The sequence below is a fragment of the Manis pentadactyla genome, chromosome 11 (assembly GCF_030020395.1).
Source record: "Manis pentadactyla isolate mManPen7 chromosome 11, mManPen7.hap1, whole genome shotgun sequence".
NCBI classification, from domain to species: domain Eukaryota; kingdom Metazoa; phylum Chordata; class Mammalia; order Pholidota; family Manidae; genus Manis; species Manis pentadactyla.
Window position 1 is genome coordinate 75,725,530 of NC_080029.1, and position 19,865 is coordinate 75,745,394.

The 19,865-nt window shown below is 48.8% G+C and overlaps 1 protein-coding gene across 3 annotated transcripts; it reads left to right on the forward strand.

The window, feature by feature from the left end:
- Positions 1-3,037: 3,037 nt before the first annotated feature.
- Positions 3,038-16,419, forward strand: AJUBA (ajuba LIM protein). 3 transcript variants are annotated; one of them, XM_036884664.2, is made up of 8 exons: positions 3,042-4,469; positions 7,198-7,299; positions 8,955-9,022; positions 9,175-9,237; positions 9,962-10,092; positions 10,176-10,227; positions 10,942-11,010; positions 11,452-16,419. In XM_036884664.2, exons 1-8 carry the CDS (start codon positions 3,434-3,436, stop codon positions 11,575-11,577), a joined length of 1,647 nt encoding a protein of 548 aa, XP_036740559.2. In that variant the 5' UTR covers positions 3,042-3,433; the 3' UTR covers positions 11,578-16,419. The 3 variants fall into 3 exon arrangements, with proteins under 3 accessions (XP_036740560.2, XP_036740559.2, XP_036740562.2); XM_036884667.2 differs by lacking the exon at positions 3,042-4,469 and adding an exon at positions 5,298-5,321; XM_036884665.2 differs by lacking the exon at positions 10,942-11,010 and having other exon boundaries at positions 3,038-4,469.
- The last annotated feature ends 3,446 nt before the right edge of the window (positions 16,420-19,865 follow it).

Genomic DNA, 19,865 nt, shown 5'->3' on the forward strand with positions numbered 1-19,865 from the left:
GATCAGGGGTCTTACTGTCTAGTCAGGGAGCCAGGAGATTAAGCAGACAATGAAATGAACTGTGATAAAGGATCATGACGGGAATGTAGGGTGTGATGGCAGCATGTAGCAGGGGCAGCTGGCCTACTCTCGTGGTCTGGAAAGGCTTCTCAGAGTGGTATTTAAACTGCTACCTGAATGATCAGGAGGAGTTAACCAGAAGGGAAGGGGAGGCCAGGAGAGTGTTCCAAATATAGGGAACAGCAGTACAAAAGTCCAGAGGCAAGAAAGAGCAGAGACAAGGTGCCAACCGACTGCAGAAAAGTTTGAGGAGGGGATGGTGTTGAGAAGATGCTGGAGAGACAGACCTTGTAAAGTATCTTAGAGATAGACTTTAGTTCAAGGGCAGTGAGAAATCATTGAAAATTTTTAATCAGGGAAACCAACCAGTTGATCGGTTTTGTGTTTTAGAAGAATCACTAGACCTCAGGGTCTAAGATGGCTTGGGCTTGGAGGGAGGAAGCCTCTTCAGGGAGACTTTAACAGTGGCTCGGGAGACAAAAGATGATGGCCTAACATATGGTGCTGAGGAGGGCAGGAAGATTTGAAAAATATTTAGGAAGCAGAATGGATGGGTCTTGGTGATAGGACTTAGTTGGATTTGAGATTAAGGGAAGAGGACATCAGGTCAATGTTCAGGTCTCAGGCTTGAGCAGCTGAGTGGTTATGGTGGCATTTTCAGGCTAGTGGATGTGATGCAGATGGTACGCTGGGAGAGCCCATCCTCTGAAGACCAATTCCCACCCTCCCGTCAAGTGGTGTTAGGGCAGAAGAAAAGGGCTGAAGACCACCGCTCTAGAGGACCCTGCTCTTTGCCCCCCGTTTTCCCTCCCTGTCAGGAGCCTGTGTAGCCTACTTCCTCACCAAGAGGCGTGAGTACCGCAACTCCCTGAATCCCTTTAAAGGCCTGAAGGAGAAAGAGGCAAAGAAACTCGAAGTTGCAGATACCTTGTAGATTTCTAGGCCTTTTTCTTAAGATGCTGAACTCTGAATAAGCCACAGTGGGAAGGGCCAGAGGACTTGGCATCTGAGAATAGAGTTGGAAGAGCCAGTTTAGGGAGGCAGGAGAAGTCTGTTTGAGGTGTTGCATGCCTTTGAGAAAACCAAGTGGAGATGCTAGTAATCAGCTGACTTTTTAAGTCCAAGGAAGCCTGGGCTAGAGATGGGGATTTAGGAGTCATCTGTGCATATAGATCTTAATTGCAATCTGGAGAATAGGGCCTGTGGAACTCCTCACTCCAGTTCAGACTCTGGAGTGTGACCCTGAGGTGGTGAACACTACTGGAGCATGCCTGACCAGTGCATCCCTCTCCTCCTTCACTTGTCTCTGCTTCCTGTTATCCCCCAAATACAGATTGTTGATCCCAACTGTATCCGTTGTTGCAACCTCCAGCTCGTGGAAGGGCCTCCTTTAATGGCTTCTCAACTTTTCAGAAGATGTACTCTCCCATCCTCATCCTAGGAGAGCAAAACTTCCAAATATTAGAGGCTGTGTGGATATTTTGGATGTAAGTAATTGGAAAGAATAATCCAGGTTCTCCTTCATCTGCAGACAGCAAAGGAGGAAGAGCCTCATGGCTAATTCTGAAGATGTTGCTCACAGGAGGTTCTGGATACAGCCTGATAGCTCCCCTCTGTTACTAATGTTTTCTGGGCTTCCTGCTTCCAGTCTACAGTAAACTCTCTTCTGGATCAAAGGAAAAGCTGTAGGCCTGACCTGGGAAACAGGCTCATTCTAAGGAGAGATGAGGTCAGGGAGACAATGCAGCTAGGACAAAGCAGCCAAATAGTTTGTGCCAAATTAATTTTCCAAAAAATATTAACCTCCTTTTCTTCCCCATTTCCTAAAGCTACACTGATTATGAAAGGTGTTCAAAATATTGAGATGAAAATAATATGCATGATTTGTTTGCACATAATTTTCAAATTCATTTACTATCTAAATACAAAGGAGTCATTTTCCTTCTCCATTTTACTTCTTCTGCCCCTTGATGTGCTAGTCCTGGCAAAATCAGGTGGCTGGTATTTAATTAGGTATGTTCAGCTTCAGCCACGATTTCTTCTTTTCTTTATTCTTGCTCCTTCTAGTATGGCTGATGTCAGCCCCTTTTCCTTTTCTATCCTGACTATTTCACTTGCTATCTTTTCTTCCTCTTCAGTTAACACTTTATCACGAATCTCCTACGGGCCAACCTAGGCGTTCCACTAGCCCTAAAACCAGGCTTTCTATTTATTCTCCAGTCACCTGAAATAATTGCAAAAAAATCTCATTTTCCAACACCAGGGGGTGTCTGTCTGTCCCTGTATCTACCTACCCTGAAGGCAGAGGTAAGTAGCAAACTTTTCTCAAGTCCTCTTAGACACTAAAGCTCCCTCCCGTCAGAGCTTTTAGTTCAGAGTGGTGTCTTTCTATTGCAGTTTTGTTTGTCTCTCATTCTCTCTGTACTCGCGCAAATTTGCCTTTTTCTTAGATTTCTCATCCTTCCGTCTCGTCTCTGCACCACCCACGGTCCCCTTTGCTCTGGCTGTCCCTTTCTTTCCCTACCTGTCTTCCACCACCTCTCTCCTTGGGTTTCCTAGCCTTTCTGGGCTCTTTACACACGCATCTCCGAACCTCCTTATGGATCTACCCTTCTTTCTCCCTGTCTCACTACTTCTGTACCCGTCTCTTTCCGTCTCTCCCACAGTGCCCACACTAGGAGCAAAGTCACGGTGTTTCCGCAGAACATGCCTCACTTCGCCCGTCCCGGGCATTCCACCGTGCCCCTCCGCGCATTCCAACTACAAACAAAGAGTTCCCTCTCCCCCTCCCCCACTTTTCCCCGTCCCAATTCTTGAGTGATGTAGTAGCAGCTGCCCAAACTGCCCTTCGCCCTGCTCTCGCCTCCAGTCGGCGGATCTCCACCTCCAGGGCGGTTAGCACCAGCACCCGCCACCCCCGCCAGCGGACCGGAGATCGCTACGCGGACACCCCTATTCCTTTCGCCCACGGCGCTCCGCCCCTCCAGGAAAGTAGTTCCGGCCGGGCAGACAAAAGTTTGGGAGAGGAGTTGGATCTGCGCTGAGTATGAGAGCGAGGGGGGCGGGGGCTGCGGTGAGCCGGACGGCCGGACGAGTCGACGCGTGAACACTTAGCTAGACCTGCGGACTGGACGGCCGCGGCCGTAGGGCCTCCTAGACCCGCTTAACCCCTGATGCTCGGGTTAACGCAGCCCCTCTCGCTGGGGGATGCTGCGGGATTCCTGGCGCCGGGCATCCGGGTCGCCCGCTAAACCCCTGTGCCTACCCTCTGCCCCTGGGGAACCGGAGTCCGGCCACAGGGAAAGAGAGGCGACTGGAGAGACGCTGCAGGGTGCAGGGCAGGGAGGGGGCTGGAGGCCCCAGGACCGAGGGCATGGAGCGGTTAGGGGAGAAAGCCAGTCGCCTGCTGGAAAAGTTAAGACTCTCGGACTCCGGCAGCGCCAAGTTCGGCCGCAAAAAAGGAGAATCTAGCCGGTCTGGGTCTGATGGGACCCCCGGGCCAGGCAAGGGGCGCTTGAGTGGGTTGGGGGAAGCTAGGAAATCAGGGCCCCGCGGAGCTACTGGGGGACCTAGGGATGAGCCGTTGGAACCAGCCCGGGAGCAAGGCTCCCTGGACACTGAGCGGAACCCGCGAGGCTCCTTTGAGGCACAACGCTACGAAGGCACTTTCCCCGGCGGGCCTCCTCCCACCCGAGCCTTGCCTCTACCTCAGTCATTGCCCCCCGACTTTCGGCTGGAGACCACGGCCCCAGCCCTCAGTCCCCGCTCCAGTTTCGCCAGTAGTTCAGCCAGCGACGCGAGCAAGCCGTCCAGCCCCCGGGGCAGCCTGCTGTTGGACGGGGCGGGGGCTGGCGGAACCGGAGGTAGCCGACCCTGCAGCAATCGTACCAGCGGCATCAGCATGGGCTATGACCAACGCCACGAGAGTCCCCTGCCCAACGGGCCGTGCCTGTTCGGCCCACCCTTGGCTGGGGCTCCGGCGGGCTATTCCCCTGGAGGGGTGCCGTCCGCCTACCCGGAGCTTCACGCTGCTCTGGACCGACTGTGCGCTCACCGGCCGCCAGGGTTCGGCTGCCAGGAGAGCCGCCACTCGTACCCCCCGGCCCTGGGCAGCCCCGGAGCTCTGGCCGGGGCTGGAGTGGGAGCAATAGGGCCTTTGGAGAGACGAGGGGCGCAACCCGGACGACACTCGGTGACCGGCTACGGGGACTGCGCCGCGGGCGCCCGATATCAGGATGAGCTAACAGCGTTGCTGCGTCTGACGGTGGGCACCGGTGGGCGAGAAGCTGGTGCCCACGGGGAACCCTCGGGGATTGAGCCGTCGGGTCTCGAGGAGCCGCCGGGTCCTTTCGTTCCAGAGGCCGCCCGGGCCCGGATGCGGGAACCGGAGGCCAGAGAGGACTACTTCGGTGAGTAAGATAGGTGGTTAGGGACGGGAAGGGATCCGTCACCGCGTTCCGTTCCCCATTGCCCCGACTGCCAAAATTGCGGCGCTGGGAGGTCGGAGGCAGAGACGCCGGGCTAGGGAAGAGGCAAGGAGAATCTCCCTTTACAGATGGACCAGAGACTCCTTATTCCTGGTAAAGTCAACCCCCCTGATTATCTCGTGAGTCCCAGATCCTCAAGCTTTAGAGCCAACGTTTTTCGTCGTAGGAGGCCTCGTAGGGAAGGGACCAAGTAGGGCTGTGAGAGCATCCCCCATCTTGCTCCCCCCTTGGCGGCGGTGCCCCTGCAGGCTTCTGCGCGCCGCGCCCCCACCCGAGCCCAGACTCCGCCCGCAGGAATTCGGGGAATGCGCGGGTGGGGGCGGGGCGGGCGGGCCGCGTGCGTGCCGGCTCTTGCCCGGCGCTCCTGGTGCCCGCGGGGGTGGGGGGGACTGCTTCCTAACCCTCGCGGAGCCTTGGCCGCAGTGGGGCAACAACCTGGGAAGGAGAATGAAGCGCCCTGGGAGGGAAAGCAGGGACCCCACTGCTGGCTCTCCTGGGTCCTCCTGGCTCCGTGTGTGCGTGGGCATCTAAGCGGAGACCTGGTGGTGTCAGCTTCTGTTTTCCTCATCCCGCGGAAGTCAGGGCAGAAGCCGTGACCACCGGGACACCCTCACCGCTGGATGGATAACGACCATGTGTGACTGCCAGAAATAACCTAGTCTTCAGTTCGGACTATAACCTGCTCAGAATTCAGGCTAGGTGTAGCCCCTTACTTTCTACTGCTGTTAGGGAAACCTGGTCGCTCGCTCTCCTCCAAGCGGTTACCTTTAAGATGTATTAATTGATTACTTGTCTTATCTAAGGGCGGGATATTGCGATCTTGAAGGGTCTGTTAGTGAAGACCCACAGGCACCACCTGACTATATAAAGAAATGCTAACCTGATTGTGATAGGAAGAACAGAAAAGTGAAGAGCTCACCCCAGGGCTGTGGGCCTCTTGGGTTTTCCAGGCAGCTCCCTATGTTTCTTACCATCCACGTTCCTGCCCTGCAACCCATGCTCTAGACCTCTGTGGCTAGAAATGTGACTAGGGAGAGGAACCCAGCCCAGGGAGGTTGGGGAGGAGGTTCAGAGGTTGTGGGGTGGCAGGCTGGAATGGCCCTACCAGGTTCAACCCCAATTCCCACATCCTTTTCCCTCCACCCTGAGAGAGGAAAGCCCATCGCAAATGATGCTTTGGTCACGGGAGACTAAGTGGCAGGATTCTTTTAGCAGTTTGCTTTTGAAACCCTGAAGAAGTGACTGTTGGGTGGAAAGAAGTCTTTGGCTAAGCCGTCAAAGCCAACTGGAAGAAAGGAGCTCAGATAGAGTGCAATAAAATGGCAGGAAGAACCTAGGTGTGGATATGCTGGCTTAGAGGAGGCGAGGCAGTCATGCCTGAGCATTTGCTCTTGTCTTCCCATAATGTCCAAGGCTTCCCAAAGACAGGTCCCTCGCAGGGCCCCCTGGCATGGCAATCTTGGGGCAGATCTCCACTCCCAAGGGGAGGCCACACTTTGACTCCAGAGTGGGGGTCTCTCTTCTCTGGGGACAGGTTGCCTCCTCTGACAGAACCCCAGCCTGAGTACCTTCTTTCTCCTGCCCCTGATAGGGGACCTTTCTTTGGCCACAGCCTTGCCAGCTGCCAGAGGGTGGGAGCAGGGCAGGCCTGGGCTCATCAGTTGCTGCAGCTGCTGCACGGGCTCTGAAGCCCCTGGGCAAAGACTGGGATGGGCCCCAACAGGCAGGAGTGTGGCAGTGTGCCGAGGCAGAGAGTTGGGGTGGGGCGAGGCGGGCTCGTTGGGATCTGCTCCCCAAAGACAGGCCCCAGCCCTCACTCATGGGCCTGGAATTAGGAGTGGGGGAGGGAAGAGCACGCCCAGCAAAGGCTGGTGCTGGAGCCAGGTGTGTGTGCCCTAATGGGAGATGTCGGGGAAGAGCAGTTCTGCTCTGTCCGAGGTAGGTGACGATGGGGAGGCATCAGGGCTTCTGCCACTCTTCCACCCTGCCCCCTGGAACACACCCTACATTCTCAGCAGCCACCTCCCCACAGGAGTCATGCTCATGTGGTCCCCTCTGCACCGGGCTCACTGCTGAGCCAGATCCTTCTTTCCATCTTTGGAAACCTGGAGGTGTGGAGCAGTGAGAAGTCATTCTATAGCTAAATAGCCACTCGTTTTACATTGGGGAAACTGAGGTTCCAGAGAGGTTTTCTGGACCTGCCCCGATTTCCGTAGAAACTTCCTTCGAGTCTGCTACTGGGACCTTAGTGAATGACATCTCTGTCTGTCCCACACAGTGCAACAAGGATCATACTTTGCCTGTTTAGTCTTTTCTCCCCAACAGAAACTAAGCATTTGAAGACTAGGGACCATATCTTTGACTTTCTCCAAGTCCACAGTGTTGGGCACAATCATTTTGCTAGGCACAAAATAGGTACTCAGAAAATGTCTATTGATTTAATCAGTAAACAAGAATGAGTCTGCTCAGCCAAGACCTTGCTGCAGCCCATTGCTCATCACCCTCTCTTCCCAGAAGCACCCATCAAAGGGAGGCTGTGACTGGTGGTCCTCTGGCAAAATCAGGAAAGAATACTCAGGAAAGATGGGGAATCCTTGGTTTGGAATTGGGTAAGTGGGGTGTGACGCTGACAATCTATTTTCTCCCTCAGGCACCTGTATCAAGTGCAACAAAGGCATCTATGGGCAGAGCAACGCCTGCCAGGCTCTGGACAGCCTCTACCACACACAGTGCTTTGTCTGCTGCTCCTGTGGTGAGTGCACCCCCAGTCCTGGACCAGGGCCCCCCGAGGCCTCATGCACTCCCTGCACATATGCACCTCACAACTGCCTCTTCGCTTGCTTGCAGAGCAGCTGTCGGGTCCCCACCATGTATCTGGACATCTACTGCTGCCCCACCTTCTTCTACCTTCCCTCTCTGTGCTCTACCTGGCTCTCCCACCCTGAGGTTGGGTCTGCTTTGCTGGAGTTAGCCCTCCCTTTCCTCTTTTCAGCTGCTTCCCTCCCCTCTGTTCCTCCCTCTCTCCTGCCTCTCCTGCTTGCCCAGCCTGGACAGCCGCCTGGCCTAGGCCTCTCCTTGGTGGGGTTTGGTCTTGGGCAGCCAAGTTGCCTGGGGCGACAGTGAAAGACTGGAATGTGGGAAGGGTGGAGGGGGGCTTGGTGAGCTGGGGGAATGGGGAGCTGTGGGGGGTGGAGAGGGGGGTTTTCTCTTGGCTGGTCAGAGTTCAGCCACCTCGCTAGAGTGCAGGCCACTGGGCCATGCCAAGCTGATGATATCACGCTCCAGGAATGCCTGCTGCTGTTAGCTCAGGAGGCCCGCCTGGGGTGGGGGCGCTCCCAGCAGCCTTAACTCCCCAGCCCTTCCCTCACCTCCTTCATCTGCCCTCCCCACTGCTTGCCCACTCTGATTCCTTTGCTAAACCTTTAATCTCACGTTTGCCTGTCTGACTCCAGCACTTGGCTTTCTCTTATCCCTGCAGCCTCTGCCTGGTTCTCTTTAGGTTCATATGTTGGTCAGTCCCTCTGTTTATAGGGCCTCTTCTGGGTATGTTGCCTTTCCTCTCTCTACTCCCCTGTGTCTCATGAGTTCCTAAGTCAGCTTTTCTAAACCACTGGGCAGAGCTGGAAGTGGAGGTTTTGATGAGAAGAGGGCAGAGGTGGGAAACTTGCCCCTTCTCCACCCTGCTCTCACTCCTCCCCCAAACCTGACAATCTAGGCACCCTGGAGCACTACCTGGGTGTTGGTCACATGAGGAATGGTCCTGCCTTGTCTGCTTCTGAAGATCATGGGCTGCCTGTGACCCTGGAGACTCTGGGTCCCTCGATGTTTGGGGAAGCAGCCTAGCACAGCAGGAAGGGGACTAACTTTGCTCCCAAACAAAGCCCTTTGTCTCCAGCTGTGACTTCTATATCTTCCGACCTTGTAGCGCCTATCCCTGGAAGGACACTAGGGGAGCAGGATAGCGCTGCTTAGGCAGAGAGACTCCTAGGTTGAAAGGTCCCAGAGGGCAAGGCCTATGATGGTGTGAGCATCTCTGCGTCCTGCACAACACCTTGTTTGGAGCTCCTGTACCTTCTACTCCAGCCTCTAGTTGGCTATGCTCTCCCAGGTGACTCCCCATGTGCCAGGCACTGGGGAGGAAGGCACTCATTTAGTGCCGGGTGAGAGGGAACTATTGAGGAGGCAGGAGCTGGAGGAGCAGTGAGCAGAGAAGAAGGGAATTGGCTGAAATGAGAGCAAAGCAAACGGGCACTGCATCAAATGAGACTTGGTGTGGGGAGGAGGATATACAGCGGTGAGGACAAGCACCAAAGTCCAGATTTATATCCATCATGCAACACCAGGAAGCAGTGACCCCAGAGCAGGGAAGCCCTGGATAGGCTCCAGCCCCTTCTCTTCTGCTTCCAGGGCGAACTTTGCGCTGTAAGGCTTTCTACAGCGTCAACGGCTCTGTGTACTGTGAGGAAGATTATCTGGTGAGTGGGGAGTCCTTTGGGTCTGGAATTGACGCCCATACTAGGACCTCCTTCTTGGTGGCCCATTGGGGTTCCAACCATCTGGCCCACTGGGGTTCCAACCATCAGGTGCTTCTTATAATATTTTCCCTTGATCTTTTCTTTCTCCCTAGTTTTCAGGGTTTCAGGAGGCAGCTGAGAAATGCTGTGTCTGTGGTCACTTGATTTTGGAGAAGGTAAGCAGTGTCTTCAGCAGAGACTCTATGAGGCTGAGGTCCCCAGGGGTGGCATAAGGGACTAAATGGATGCTGAGAAAAGGGGAGGGGAGGAAACCTATCACCAGACTAACCACTTTCATCCCCATCCTCCCCAGAGCAGCTCTTGACAGGGGCTTCCTCTACCTGTAGGATCACGTCCCAACTCCAAATCCTGCCATCCCCAGGCCTCTGTGATCTGGTCCCTCCCTGATTCTGCAGGCACAGCCAAGCCTTCTGCCTGAGCTAGGGCTGTGGGGTCCTGGGTCTTGATCTCCTTTCTCCTCCTGGCTGGTACCAGTTAGAACTCAGTTTTCTTTTCTGTAAGGAGGAGGGATTGGATTAGACCAGTGGTTCTTAACAGATCACCTGGGAAGAAGGAAAGAAAATCCCAATGCCTGGGTCATCACCAGAGACTGTGATGAACACTTCTGGGGTGGGACCAGGCACTGATGGGTTTTAATAGCTCCCAAGTGATCCTAGTATGTAGCCAGGGATGAGAACCACTGGCCTGGATGTTTGCTAAGACCTTTTCCAAACTTCTGCTGCCATGTTAAGACTCCTTAGTCCCTTCAGATTACACAGCATTGTTCTGGAAGGATAGAAGGGGAGTGGATGAGGGTAGTGGGAGCAGTAGGGAACAGCATGGGTAGCTAGATCACTGGGACTGTGGGGAGACTGATTCTCTTCCCACCCCATGAGCCAGATCCTACAGGCAATGGGGAAGTCCTATCACCCAGGCTGCTTCCGATGCATCGTTTGTAACAAGTGCCTGGATGGCATCCCCTTCACAGTGGACTTCTCCAACCAGGTGTACTGTGTCACCGACTACCACAAGTGAGTCCACCCCTTGGGGTGCAGTGTGGAACTAGGCTTAGGGGTTCCCCAACTTCAGCTTATCTCTGCCTTTTCTCTTTCAGAAATTATGCGCCTAAGTGTACGGCCTGTGGCCAACCCATCCTCCCCTCAGAGGTCAGCATATCTGGGTTCTTCTGCGGACAGCCAGTGCTGCTGCCCCTGGGGAAGGGATGGGGACATGCTGCTGGCCTCCCATGGGAGGCGGTGGTGCTGAGGAATGTACTCTGCGAAGATTCCCGTGTGACTCTGCTCTTGGGGTCACCACCCTGACCCTAACATCTGGGCCTGGCTGTGTCTGACAGCCTCACTGGGCCCAGGCTCCATCTCTTCTCTCCCAGCCCAGAAGAGGAGACTTTCTTTAAGGTCAAGGTCACCAGATCCCAGACATAGGGGCTGGAAAAAGGTGGAAAGTGGAAAGAATCCTCAGGGCTGCTAGGAAAAAGAAAGAAATTATTTATGCTGTGCATACAAAGGGTGTGCCCAGGGAGAGAAGCCAAAAGCCAATGAGGAACCCTACCGTATTGGATCTCCTTGTCCCCAGCTTAGCCTACTTTATTTATGCTGCCTGCCCCCTTCCCTTCCTTTTAGTTCCCCCACAGCTGGGAGAGGTAGGTAAGGCCAGAGCTCCTGGACTGGGAGAAGGCTCCGAGAGGGGACATGGCCTCCTGGAGGCAGTGCCAAGGAAGGGGAGGGGAGAGCCTGTAGGGTTGGCATTCTCAGAGCTAGGGGTGATGGCAGAGGGGCTCCAGAGGCTTTCGTGAGGGTTAGAGGGGCCTGTCGAGGGTGGGTGGAATGCTGCCCTCACCCATGGCATCTGCGTTATTTCAGGGCTGTGAGGACATTGTGAGGGTGATCTCCATGGACCGAGATTATCACTTTGAGTGCTACCACTGTGAGGTTAGTGCGGGGAGCCAGGGCTCCTGGAAGAGAATTGCAGTGGGACTGGGGGAGGAGTCAAATCCTAGAACTGCCAGGCTGTAGGAGAGGGATAGGGCTTGGAAAAGCAGGAAGGTGCTCTGACCCACCTCTAGTCTCTTTGTCTTCCTGCCACTTTCGGTTCTGGTTGTTCAGTCTTTTCTGAATATGGCTTCCCCTGGGTCAAGACTCCTAAATCTAGGGACTTCTGGTAGCTGCTGGAAATGGGGCCTGTCTCATTATTTTTGCTCTAGCAGCGACACCTGCCGTCCAGCCAAGTTATTTTCCTGGGTTTTTACGCGGGAGCCCATCCCTTCCAGCCCCACCCATTCCTTCCAGTCCCTGAAGTCTGGTGTTGAGCAGGGCAGACTCCCAGGATGTCGTAGGTGCCGGACCCAGGTGAACCGATGTGTTTGTTCCCAGGACTGCCGGATGCAGCTGAGTGATGAGGACGGCTGCTGCTGCTTCCCTTTGGATGGGCACTTGCTCTGCCACAGCTGCCACATGCAGCGGCTCAGTGCCCGGCAGCCCCCCGCCAACTATATCTGAGCTGTGGCGCCATTGCTGCCGTCATGACAGGGTCCTCTGGCAGGTGCCCCTACGAGGTCAGCCGAGGCACAGGATGCACTCTGCAGGCCTGGCAAGAGTCCACTGGGAGGGCCTCAAGGGACTGAGACCCAAAGATCGTGACATTCCAAATGGACTATGGAGGAGGAACCTTCTAATGGCCATTGTGTGGGTGACTGGCCTTCCTTCCATGTGAGCCTGTGCTGTAGCATATACTTAGGCACACACAGGTGGGTTCCAGTACTTTCTAAAGGTCTGATTCTGGTCTGTGTCTCCAGTACACATTTGTGTGTAAGTCAGGAAATGCTCTGATTCTGGGTTATCAGAAGAAAGGCCATCATGGAAGCTCCTCACTCCTTTGCACCCTGCATATGGAATCAGCTGGGTTCTCACCACAGCATCTTACCACTGTGTTTGGATGAAGAGGTGGGAATTCTGGACCTGATTAATGAGTTATTTCTGGCTGCCTTCTCCCTAAGGACTAGGAGAGCTGCTCAATCCCCTACTGGGCACAGGAACCGGCTCTGGGTGGGCCTGCTGCCTGTATTGCCTGTTTCTCAGGGACTCAACATGGGCCTGGGGAGGCTGGGTGGGTTCCTGTATGGGGTTTCTCTTCTTGGCTGGGGAAGATAATGAGTGGGTCTTTGAGTGCAGAGTTGCTAGGTGAGATGTCTAGGAATCTTCAGACTAGCCACGCTCCCTGCATACTCCTATGTTTAAGTGCACTGAGCCCTTCAGCCCTGTATGTGCATACACGGACCCATTCACACACACACACACACTCACTCACTCACTCACTCACTCACTCACTCACTCTCCCTTCTCCATCTTCTCCAGTCACTCTTAACTAGGTTCCCTAGCAGTAGCCCACCACTCCAGGCCTGCCACCTATCAGCGAGATCCAGGATTATATTCACTGCAACTCCCAAACTGTGGTTCTGAGGAGCCAGAGGAGCAAAAACATTTTTACTTGGTTCTAGTCAGTTTGGCTGAAATTGGTTCACCTAAAGCTAGATCTCTTAAAACCAATTCACTGAAAACTTGTTTGCTTAATGTTCATTTCACTTAATGACTAGTTTGCTAAAAGCTCAATTCCTTTCTGGGTGTTCTTATAGTCACTTAGGTGTTCTAATCTCTTTTGTCATGCTTTGGGTATTTCAAGGATTTACATCTATTCATCTAAGAGTGCTTCCGAGTTATTATCAGCAACATAAATTTATCAAATTTGCAGCACTTTGTAAATGATGAGATTCTTTCTACCTTTATGGATGTCTTTTTCTATGTTACCTACTTTTCAAACACTTTTTTAAAAAGTTCAAAGTTTCTAGCAATAAATATAATTGGTACAGATGTTTTGTGTATTATTTTCTGTGTTTCTTAATCCAGTGTTCCTTCATAAATTAGATGCCTTGAAAAATGTAGTAGAGCTCAATATGATTTTGATGCTCTGGTCTAACTTTATATTCCTGCTACTAAAATGCCAGCATATTCTAAACAAATGAACAGGCATGTGGCATATTCAGTTGACTAACAACTAATGGTTACATAGACAACAGCAATAAAAAGTGAAAGGGTAAATCTGCTAAATCCCTTTGAAATGCTGCAGATTTGATAAATAGCTATTTTAAACTAATTGTCTCAAGGTGAATTGGTTTTAGGCAAATTAATCTGGTTATCTATGATCCTTCATTCTCTGTCACTTAGAGTTTCATACTGGAAATGATGAAACAGACATTCCATATTTAGGGGTTAGTCTAAGATGACTGTGCCAGCCAACCCGGGAACTGCATAGAAGTGGCCTCTAAGTGAGAGTAAAGAGTTCAGTTTCATACCACTAACTGCTAGAGGGGGGAAATGCACTTTTTTTTACAGGGTTAAATGTGCTGAAACTAGATTACTTGTTCTGCAGCTGGGATTGCTCTTTCTGAACTGTTGTTATTAAATAAGTGAACAAAAGACTGTGACTGGGAATTTTCTCATCAGGCTGCTCCAGGCCTGGGAAATCCAGACAAGCATGTATAGCTTTTACATACATCCCTTCACTTCTTTTACTCTTGGGACTCTTGTTCACTCTGTCACTCTGACTCTTTGTTGCTTATTCTGATGTTGGCCTCCATCTTTTGTTGACTGGCTGATTCCTTTCTAGGTCTATCCTCATCTGTCCCAGCCCTAGGGCTCCCAAAGACTCTTCCTGCCACTGGGGCTACTGTCTCCCTCCTTCCTGATGAAAAACAAGTGCTAACATCTGATGAGGACAGGCCCAGGGAAGGCAGGCCATGGCAGAAGAGCAGCCCCAGCTGCCCCACATCATCGCAGGCAGGCTCCCAAGTGTACCCTGCATTGCAAGAGTTTCCCTTCTTCCTCTTGACTGGGAGATTGTTCATCTGTAATAGTTCTTTTTAATATTTACAGTTGATAACGAAAGATGAATGGGATGATACCAAGTACACAGCAACAGGTAGACCTTGTTTGACCAACTTGCCACCTGATTTTCACCAACAGCCATTAGGCCTGTGATGGGGAAAGGGGAGATGGAAGAATTATGAATCCATTTTGTGTCTCTTTAGGTAAGAGTTGTAGTACAGGAGTCAAGTGTTCAAAGCAGACTTCAGCTCTTTGCTCTGGCCAGCCCTGTTCATCACAGGCCCAAGTGTGGTTTATGAAGAGTAAAGCCAGTGGTGGTTCTCTGTCAGCCTTAACTCCTTACAGACCGGTTTCCCCCTTCACCATCTGAAGCTCTCAAGGCAGGGAAATGGTAAGATTCTGTTTATAATCAGGCTGGAGACTGTCCTCAGTCAAAGAGGAGGTAGAGAAAGCTATTTCAGGCATATAAAGCCAGTTGGATGAAGTCCTTGAAATTATATCTATAAAGAAGGGAGTAAAAAGAGAAAGGAGACTAGCAGGACAGGTAAAAGGACTGGACAAAACTGATGAGCTAAAGCATTGCTACTTCATTTTGTGTTTTAGAAGGACCCATACCCCAGGTCTGGCCTGGGGTCATTCCAAACCCTAATGGTGAGGCTTCCCAAGGATGGGTCTGACCAGTCTCAGTCCCTTCCGTCCTCTCCTCTCTGGCGGGAATGGAAGACCGAGACAGGGCCTCTGGCTGTGCCAATTGCTTGTGTAGGGCCCCTGGAATAGCCACGCGTGGCCCTGATTTTAAAGGACTAAGGTCTGACCCTGAAAATAAAAACTAGTTACTGAGACATGAGATTAGACCATTTTAACTAGTCTGATTGTGATAGTGGGAGAGTCATCAGAGGCACATTCTGTCCACTGTGGGAATTACCAGACCTAAGCTTAGAAATGATAGTGCTGACCCATGTGAAGGCTGCCAAGGTGCTGTCCAAGCAGGGAGAGATGGGTTAGGAGGAATATCTACTAAAAGGTACTAGTTAGCCTTGTATCCTAGAGAGTTAGGGCTAAGCAGGGTGTGATGTTTGAGATAATCCAGTCACCTCATTTTACTGAATAAATAGAAACTGCGTGATGATGGCAGCTTTTAAAGATTAATCAAGAGCTTATTCTCCCCTCTCCCACCCCCATCACAGGGACTCCCATGGCACAAGTAAACTGTAAATGAGATAAGCAAGAAGCACTTCCTTATGATAGATAATTAGAGAAAGTTTTAGTGGAAAAGGCAGGGAACACAAGAGACAAAATGAAAACTTTTGGTTCTTACTGGTGCTTTTTTTTGTTAAATTTAGCAGTAGCCAAAGTACCTTTAAAAAGCACATTAGGAAAAGTGGAGGAAATACACAGCAGGAGAGTCCCTGCCCCTGAGACCACAGTCTAGCCAGGGAGACATACACACATAAAATGCCTTGAGAAGATTATAAGCAACATGTCAACAAGTGCAAAGTAAGTGACTGTTAGAAACAAAAGACCTGATGCCTCAGGGTATAGCTGACAGGGGTGAGAATTTGGCTGAGATAGTACATCATGAGGTGGCAGCCAGTAGGCTAAGTCCTGTCCCCAAAAGCATGGAATTTGGCCCACTGGGAATTATTTTTTATAATGTTAATTTCAATCCTAGTTGAGGGGAGAAGACCACCAGCTAATAAATATAGAAAGAATGATAGAATCCAAAAAGCATCATTCTGTGAACTTTAATGAAATTATTGCTTCTGGCAAAGATGATTAATTAGTGTTAAAAACCATATGTGAACTGGTTGGTGGAAAACTGGACATTCATATAGTGCCAGGTAACACTATCAGTTTTTGGTCTGGAGGCCAGAAATGTCACCAAGTTGGAAGGATCAGACAGTTATCACCACTTTCTGGAATGGGTCTTAGTATCACCAATAAGTAGACCAGTTCTAGTGTGAGGCAAATACTTAGCCCAAACTACTATATATTCTAGGGGCTTCCTATCCCCAAAGGAAGTATTAGATAAAACACAGTTAACAGGAAACACTGGGAATAAAGAAACAAAGCAAAAAACACTAAGAGGAAGCAGCCAGACAAATCTAGGTGAGGCATTCTGCAGGCAACTGACCAACTCTCATTAGCAAGAAAGTATTTTTTTAAAAGTCAAAACTGCTAGATTGAGGAGACTTCAGGTATATAATAACAATACAATGCATGGCCCCGGATTCCTTATTGGTTTAACCAAATTGTTTTAAAAGATATTTAGAGTCAATTGGAAAATTTTTAATATAAACGGGATTAGATGTGAAAATTTACTGAGATGGCAAGATCAAAATCATTGACAAAATGCCAGTTCCAAAACCACATGTACAGGGTAATCATTTTTTAAATGTCTATGTATTTGTGAGAAGAAGATCTGAAAAGATATTCAGTAAAAGGTCTTAAGAGTGGTGATCTCTGAGGTAAGAGTATTTTGTTGTTGGCCTACATTTCTTGTTTTTAAACAATGCATATGTACTGCCTTTGTAATAATAATGATCTGTTACAGATAAAATAACTAGTTTCCAACATTGACAATTCGGGAGATTCCACACAGAAACCAGGTTATTGTATATGAAGAGCTGGGTCTCTAGGGGTTTTTGAATAATCAGAAGATATGTCACTGTATTTCCATTCCCATGTGGCAGCAATTGAATGGAACTGAGTGATGGCTGCTCCTTTGTTCCGTGTATTGTCTCCTTCATTTGTCACAGTTCCTACCACTCTTTCATCACACACCACTTAGCTGCCTGGCTGCAGTACTTCTGAGTCAGTAACTCTTGATTTGGATGAACCTTATGGGGTCTCCATCCATACAGCCTCCCATTATTAACCATTAAGAGATCAATAAATTAGTTTTGAAATGCTACCCAAGAAAAGCATCCACTTCAGAATGACCTGTGTCTGGGTTTTGTAATAAGGCAACCCAGTTACAGTAAACCCAGATGTAATACTTAATCTACTTAGCTACCATGGTTGCATACTGTAAGTTCTTTTAGCAAAATTCCTCTTTGGTAAACAGATTATAGAAAGTGTACTAAATTGCTAACTTCCTCAAGGTTTTGCTTTTCTGACAGAACACCTTAATCCTAAGAGGCATTTCAAAAATGCACAAAGTATGTTCTTCCCAAGCATGAAACTCCAAATGCCCTTTGGTTGGTCTTTCTTTCTCCCACTGGTTCTGATACAGTTGAAAGGAGAAAAATCTCTTCCATATGCAACTCAGTATAAGAGAGTGTTATCATAAGTTTAAAATCCAGGCAAATACTTAATCAGCCTGGCACATGTTTTCTCTTAAGAGCAGACTCAGTCCTTGCTCTGTTATAGAACAAGAACTGCACACGTGCTTCATGTCTAGCTTTTCAAAATGATACTTAGTTGTCTTCTGAAGTTTACTATCTCATATTCCTTTGGTAAAAATTGTTTCAATCTGTCCCATTTTTTGAGCCAAATTTCCTATCAGGCCTTATTTATATACTAGTTCACAATGGTGTCTCAAAGTAAAAGCAGACTCATTTTGGTTTGTATAACACAAATTTCCATGAATAGACAGGCAACTCTTGAAGCTGCAAGGGGCTGGGTTTGAAATCCCCTTGGAAGTGTTAAGCAATTGCAAAAAATGCCACATTATGAACATTTGTTCTAAATTTTCCATTTGATGTCATAGGTTGATTACATATTTTCTTTATTGACTTGTTTTCTCCTTAAATCATATACTTACAGTGGACATGAAATTTTCTAGCTTAATCATCAATAGTTGGGGCTCTGAATACCTTCATTTTCCAGTGAACACCCTTGAAAATAATTCTAAAATCTCTTGACTGCCTATAAATTTTTTTATTCCAGAAACTAGTTTCTAGGTCCATAATACCATAATACACACCTGCTACATGTCTTCAGATACTTTCAAAGTGGTAAGGCTTTTTTTGCTTCTAAACATTGTTCAGTTAAGTGTGGTACACAGTCCAATGACTATTTTAACATCCTAGCTTTGAAACTGGTTATTTTAAGCCCAAATTTTTAGTGTGGAAGCAATAAATACTCACCTGAAATCTCTATCTTTGGAGCACCATTTTGTGTCCTAGCTAGAGTGTGGGAGGCAGAGTCCCTGCAATGTTCTCAGAAAATTTTCATTTTTCTCTGTAATTCTAAACAATGCAGCAAAGACATGTCCAAGTCTGAAAGGTTAAGTAAACTTTTTCTCAGACTCCCATTTACATTTATCATCAAATTAGAAGCATATTCATGAGTAGTTTTTGAATACTTGATCAAGAGCAATGTTTCAAGAAAGTTAGAGCTAGATTGTGGGCAGGCGTTGTGCCTAATTTATCTTTCCAGACTCCCTGCACACACACATTCCCTGCTGGAGCATAGCTCAGGAAGACTTGAGCATGTTCTTGGCTTTATCATTAAAGAACATTTAAGAAGTGAGTGATTGTATTTTGCATATGGCATAGCAGAATGTGAGATGAACAACAATGATAAAGAGATAGGCCTATAAAAGCAAAGCTTTCCAAGGAACAAACAAAACTATACAAGGCATTGGCACTGTGGGGGTGGTCAAAAAGTAATTATTTCAACAAGTAAGTGCCTCTGTATGCCAAGCACTGAGATAGGTACCTTGGGGTCATGCAGGAAGCATCTCCTTAAATGCAAACCCAAACAAATTAAGGTTTCTATACTACTTCTCAGCAGTAAAAAATAATTCTGTACTACTTTTCAGAAATAAACATAAACCAAGAAAATGAATTAATTGATACTAGCAATAACATGTATGATCTCAAAATTAATTATGAGGAGCGAAAGAAACCAAAGAAAAATTAACCTTTATTTGATTCCACTTACATAAAATTCTGGAAACTGCAAACTGATGTCAAATGACAGAAATCGGATCAGTGGTTGGGAGGAGCTGCAGAGAAGAATTACAAAGGGGTATAGGTAAGCATTTAGGGGGTGATGTGCATGTTCACTATCTTGATTGTGGTGATGGTTTCACAGATGTATAGTTATGTCAAAACAACCAATTGTACACTTTAAATATTGTATGCCAAAATACCTCAAAACAACTGTCTTCTAAAAAAAATCTGGAAAAAAGAAAGGGAGGGAGGGGCAGAGAGAAATAATGAATTCTAGGGCCTTTCAATTCTTTCTTGATCAGGAACACCAAGTGGTGTCTGATTTTCAGATCCTTTTTCAGTACTTTGCTGCAGATTTAACTATAGGCCCAACTTTCCAGTCTTATGTAGAACTGGCCTATAAAGTCCTTTACTTCAGCTGGTCCAGTCTTCTCTTAGACCCAGAATGCAGCCTCTACTCCCCGTCTCTGCCTTCATTTACTGAGATCTTAGCTCTATTTGAAATGATCCAAATTTTCTCTCCATTCAGGCCCAGCTAAGATAAGATTTATTTCACAGTCTTTCCTAACCATCCTGCAGAAAGAGTTCTGTACTTTCTTCAAGTTTCTCTAGTATTTATAATCTAAACTGCTCTTCTGACACCTTTTTGCTGCCTTGGATCATTTGCTTTTCCTGTACATGTCTTATCTCAAGTAGATAATGAACTTCTTCACAGGAGGGACTGGATCATATTTATCTTTGTGTCTCTCCTAAGCACTTAGTAAGTGCCTAATAAGTGTCCATTTTAAAACACCTCATTTGATAGTCTTTCCAAAGCACCTTCTCAGCCATTATCTCATTTGATCATTACATCAATACTGTGAGACTGGAAGAGCTAGAAATATTTTATTTTCTCCTTTTGACAGATGAGGAACCTGAAGCCCAAGGTCATACAGTTTGCTAGAGACAGAGATGAAACAGATAATTGCATATGAAGGTTTAATCCAATTCAAGGCTTCCCTGGCT